The sequence below is a fragment of the Mya arenaria genome, chromosome 1 (genome assembly GCF_026914265.1).
Source record: "Mya arenaria isolate MELC-2E11 chromosome 1, ASM2691426v1".
NCBI classification, from domain to species: Eukaryota; Metazoa; Mollusca; class Bivalvia; order Myida; family Myidae; genus Mya; species Mya arenaria.
The window spans coordinates 10,501,357-10,507,356 of record NC_069122.1 but is presented as its reverse complement, the minus strand read 5'-3'; the positions used below and the strand labels follow the sequence as shown (position 1 = coordinate 10,507,356).

Sequence of the window (6,000 nt, the reverse complement as noted above, 5' to 3'; positions counted from 1 at the left end):
CATATTTACGAGTTACTTCTGTTGTTTTTTGATGTTATTTAACTCTCATATTGAAAAGGTTTATCAATTTTATAATTATTATGCATTAGATTTACAGTATTACTTACTTACTCTGTTAGTTACTTAATAACTAATGCACCTGTTGACATTGAACAAAACACTTATACTACCTATATCCCTTGCATAATGATGTGATTACACTTTTATAGACTCAGATTATGTGCCATTGTCCTTATGGCTATTCCATTTAAACATTTAACAACTGGGAAGATTATTTTAATTAGTTCACCCCCATACAGAAGCAGTTTTACCCTACTAAGGTCAAATTACCGAACAAACACACCCTTTCATGTACTATTTTAATAATTGTTTTCCCCTGTGAGATATGTTTTACTGGAATAGCTGATACATGTTTCTTCGTTTCCTTCGAATATGATCATTTCACACATTCATTTTCTTACATGTACATTGTAAACATTTTCTTCGTTTTCAATAACTATTTCCCAGTGTATATAACTGTGTATAAAATTGCTTTTTTGTTCTTTAAATGAATGTCACTCTGTTGTATACCAACCTTTACGTTGAACTTTTGTTACACAAAGATTCATTGTGGAAGCAACTAAATTTATTCCATTTATAAAACTTTTTAATAATCCTTTCCCGTTGCTGTTTAAATTTTGACATTATCGTTCCCATTCGTTATCATCGAACTGCTAGAATAAAATGTAAAATACCTTGCGCATTTGCAACAAATGCTCATTTTATAAAATTGTTCCTACAAATTGTTATGCTTCTTAACCCTTTAAAAGCATTCATTTGTATGTTAATGTTATTCATATTCAAAAAAATACCAACATTTGTTTTGCATTTCAATTTAAAAGTTTGAAATCATCTATTTGTATGCTGCTGTTAAAATTCTTCATCTTAAAAACTAATGTACTTTAATCTTTATTTCTCAAAACCAATCCTGCCTTTTGTATTGGACTCTTCAAAGACTGCTTCACTGTGTTGTGCTTTGTTGTTTATAAATATGTATATATGTGAACTTCCGTTTATCCCATTTCATACTATTCTTTTAAGACTTTACGTCTGCTATTTCTCAGGTTTTTTACACCTGTATATGTTATGAAACTGTGTATAACATGTTGTATATTTCATACTTGAAGGACACATCTGTGTTTCAATACCATATATTGTTGATTGCATTCTGGATATCATGTCACACTCATTTCTAGTCACTTCTTTTATTTAACATGCATTTATATTGTTCCAATTTTAAATTTTGAATAAAAGTTCCACTTTTTATTTCTCAGTTCATTTTGTCCCATATTTCATTGTTTCCTGTCTAAAATGACTAGAACAAATTAGCCTTTTAATCATTTATAGTGCCTATTCGTTCTGATTTCAGCACTAAAAATAGACAAAATGTAGCTTTTTTATATTTTCAAACAAAGTTCTCATTACAAAACGTTACAATGTATATTACTCAAAATCTGTCTTAAAGTAAAATAAAGCTTGAAATATGTCCTGCATTATTTAAATATGATTCGTGAAGTCATCCATGTTTGCATTATATATATGTAATGAAACGAACCTAGGCTGATAAAAATTTCCATGTGTCAGTACTGAAACTGCCCATTTCGCCCCCTCACAAAACACTTGCTATGAATCGATTTAGAGCGAGCCTTTTTTGCTGTCTCCTACAGCAATTTTGTACTTGTAGATGGTAGAGGAAGATATATTACACGCTACTGTTTCCTAGCTCCCCCGCTCGGACAGTGGGAACATAAAACCGGTACGTGTATCCGTATCCTACCTTGACAAGTTAAAATTGTTTATTTTTATGTTTACACCTCAACTTCCATTCCTTAAATAAACTGCCTTTCGGCAATTGCAGTTATCATCCGATGATCGCGACATCTTCGGATATGTTCGGATCGCGATTCATGGCATAACAATATTCATGAAAAGTGTTGATCTTTGTATTGTTTGTATTGTGTCAGAGGGTCCCGTAAAAATCAATCAACATTTTAGAAAGTATTAATTTATGATATGTTAAATGTATTCCTTTCACTAGCGAATCAGTTTTACGTTTAAAAGTGATTTCAAGTGGTTGATCTTTTCCCGCATATTACATAGTGTTACTGATACCATACTCCAGGGACAGGTGTATGTACTTAGATTGCATAACCTGTCTGGTACTTTCATAACCTGTCTAGTGCAGTGTGGTATATAATGGTCGGTTTGACTGCTAGTCAGGGGAAGCCTCTGGGCAGGAAAGCCTTTGAGCAGGGGGCTTTGAATAGGGAGGGCGCTAGTATCTCCCTGTGTTATGATCCGGCTGGAAGCGTAACGCTGTTGAAATTATTAGTAAAGTTATTTACATGGAGCGGGCGTTTGTTTAACTATACGACAGTGTGACATGTTACGGGCGGGTTGTTCTATTTACATAATGGGTGAGAAAGGTTTTCTTAAATTCAATGAAGTATTTTAAACAATTCTTGAATGAAATAATGCACTACTGATGAAAATATAAGAAAGGAATTGCGGGATTGACGTCATTTTCGGGGATATGAACGCAATTAGGCTGGTCAAAGTACGCATGGTGTCCTTCGGACTACATGATCACTTTGACCACCCCAATCGCGTTCATATCCCGATAATGACATCGATCCCGCAATTCATTCCTTAAATATAGTTTTCAAAGCTTGAAGACTCCCCATTTGATATTATTTCAAATCACTTATTTTATAGGAGAGGAACAAACTTTTCAGACCACAATGATTGATTGTGTTTCTTTATGTACGCATGGCAGAGCGCTTTTTAAACACAATTAATATAAATTTAATTGAAAATCTTATTTCTATAATATTATCCTTGCTATTACTAGTAGCATATTGCTTGGTATAACCCCTGCATTCAATATGTATAAAACATGGAACAGGAACCCATGAGCAATATTTAGTGTTCTTTTCAATTGTTAATGTTTTGATTGGTTAAACATAACGATATGATGATTATTTATAGTCATTAAAGCTATTATCACCAAGACAAAGAGATAACCAGTCTACACATTTGTCTGCGTGATATCATATAATGCCAAATGTTTTTCAAAATTGTATTGACATATACTAAACATATGCAATATTATACTGCGTGTGATATTAAGTATTGGTCCCTGTTGCTTTAATCAGTGTCTTGGTTAAACATTTTGCTACTCAGCTCGTCCCATTATTTTCGTTTGTTTTCTCTTTCTTTTTTATAGTAATGCGCATGCATACTTCGACACTGTGTGATGCGAATTACGCAGGAAGACGTAGTGAGTAGTATGGAAATTACGTCCAATCTACCATAATTAAATGCTTAACATGCAGAATTTTAGAAGGAACATTTTACATGCATACACACCATATATTTATAGACGAATTAAGGCAGCTTTTGTGTAATTATTTGTTACCTTCTGACATTTCAGGTCGAGTGAATAAGTCCATTGTTTTAACTTACTCATGAATAGAACAGAAATTGTATTCCTACTTGCACAATGTGCATCGTCCACATATACATACATTTTTTTCATATATTTTGTCAACGTTTATATACAATATGTAATGATAAATGGTAAATACATATATAAATATATTGTTATAGTAAGACCTTCGGAAGTTTCGTAATTTAAAACAAAACACTATTTGTAACAATTATTGGTTGCTGAACAATAACTTTATCTTTTAACTTTCTATAAATTAATTTCATGTCAAAAAAAGTCATTTTAATATATCTTGTTATCATAATGTACCATGTTATTATCTTACCCATAGTTTGAGTGCATGCAAATAAGAGCTATACAATCGCATGATAAGGTATCGGATTTTGTACATAAACGACTAAATTACAATATGCCTTCATACTTAAATTTACTTTATGTTTTAGTGATGTAAACTCATTTTTTGTATGTATATTCAAATGGCTTCTCGTTATTTTTTGAAATTTAAAACCCCAGTATGATAAAAATGCAAAAGCAAAATGCAACAATTTGCACATCAAGTGACCTCCTAAATACCTAAAATTCTATGTAGGTAAAACACTAATAAATGCATTTTTAATAAGTGTTTGGTTTGAACAGCTTTTCAAGTAAAATAGTAATAATCTTTATTTTATCATTATTCGACTCTATATATCGAAATTGCACTAGACCATGGGGATTTCAATACATGTTGGCGATATTTTAACATCTTAAATATACCTTGATAAAATCACGTGATGATATAAATCAACCAATCATGCAACAACAAAGCATGGGAATTGTTGTCTTCAAAGACGATATTGATCAACATTTGCTGAAAGGTTTCATTTTTTAGTATCTTAGTTTCAACATTCCTAATGATTTACGACCTTTAATTTTGACATGCACAAAAACTGCATTTCACAAAATCATGCGCGAGCACCTATCTGCGATTTTACACAAAACAACATATTTGCTTTGCTCCGCCCACTTATCTGCCTATAAAAAGCCTGTAGACCAGTTAGGTATTTCGTGGGTCGCATCGCGTGGGCCTCGGGAATTTATCATCCATTATTTGAGACTATCACAGTTAAATACACACTTTTTTCACTTATTTGTTAATCTCGAGTGAAACTGTGGCTTTAAGGTATTTCATTATATACGCCTTTTATTTCCCTCTGCTATCTATGTATTTTTCACTTACAATTTGTGCTGTGTAATGATATTATAAATTATGTATATTGTTTTCGGTTTAAAGTAAGCGAGACTGTATTATCTTTAGGCAAATCTTTAAGGCATTTCGATGTATTTTGCATTAAACAATGACATTTTTTCTTCCGGGTTACCGTGATGCTTTTGTAGGAAGATATCAAGTTTACATAAGCGTTTGATATTTTGGTATATAATAATTGTAGAGTTTAATCTGTGTGACTGAAATTGCATTTAATGTCAAGGAAATTATTTGATAAAAATGTATATTCATTAAATCAAGCACTTACGCTTCATTTTCTTCGATATTTGTTTACATGGATAGGTAATAGAAGTTTTGGCAATGTTAATTTGTGCATATCAGTGGTTGTCATAAGTACAACATTATAAGTATATTCCATGGCCGAGAGTTAAAGATAGGTTCATCCCTACCCTGCGCGAGGGTTGGGCTGAACCTATCTTACACGAGCGGCTATGGTCGATGCTCTTTCTCCCACCTTAAATAAACAAAATAAAGTAAAAGTGTATTTTTTTGCTGGAACTATTTTGTGCGTAGTGAAAATAAATGCGTATGGAGATGTGATGATTCGTGCTTGTCATGGATATGCGCGCAGTGTTTCAGGTTATGTTTATAGTCAAATCGGTCTTTAAATAGTTCTGAAGAGAGTGAAACATTATTTCTTGAAAGGTGCGTGAAAACTTTTTTATGGTGACTTTTTAATCGAGAACTAATTTATTAGCATTCTAAATATTGCTACAAGAGAAGATTTCTATGATTCAACAGACGACAGTCTTAAAAAAGGAAGGTAATTACAATGTGATGTTCATCAAAAAGAAGTTCCATACGGGTACTTGTTTTATCTTTGCCCGTGGGCAAGATAAGAAATTGTGGTATGGTTAAATTTTTGGATCTACTAATCTGAGGTGGGAGACATAAACATCAAAATTAATGTTCTAGGTAAACATTCTTGGCAGTATTTAATTTATCATTTATAACCAAGAGACACGATGGACGAGTCTTTGGAGCATAACAAGCCAAACCCGGTTCTTACGGCGAATCCAATTTCAAAACTGTTTTTCTGGTAAGTGGATTTTTTCACTGTATCATATTCAGTCTATTTCGTATCAACTGGTTAATACGTTTTGGTATTACATGTGGCAAGTAGTGTTGTGCCGATGATCGATTATAATCGACAATTCATCGGAAACGCCTACGTCGGCGACAATCGATAGTGAAATTTGAACAATCGATTATAGAAACAAGGGACGTAACCGCTACCGACTAATTT

At 32.6% G+C, this 6,000-nt stretch overlaps 1 protein-coding gene across 1 annotated transcript in view; it reads left to right on the top strand.

Moving 5' to 3' along the window:
* The first annotated feature begins 5,233 nt into the window (after positions 1-5,233).
* The window catches only part of LOC128221396 (ATP-binding cassette sub-family C member 4-like), a 44,330-nt gene continuing 43,563 nt past the window's right edge, over positions 5,234-6,000 (top strand). Inside the window, exon 1 of the mRNA XM_052930040.1 lies at positions 5,234-5,793. Within this exon, the coding sequence (XP_052786000.1) occupies positions 5,720-5,793 (74 nt within the window). The 5' untranslated portion in view covers positions 5,234-5,719. The remainder of the gene's footprint in view (positions 5,794-6,000) is intronic.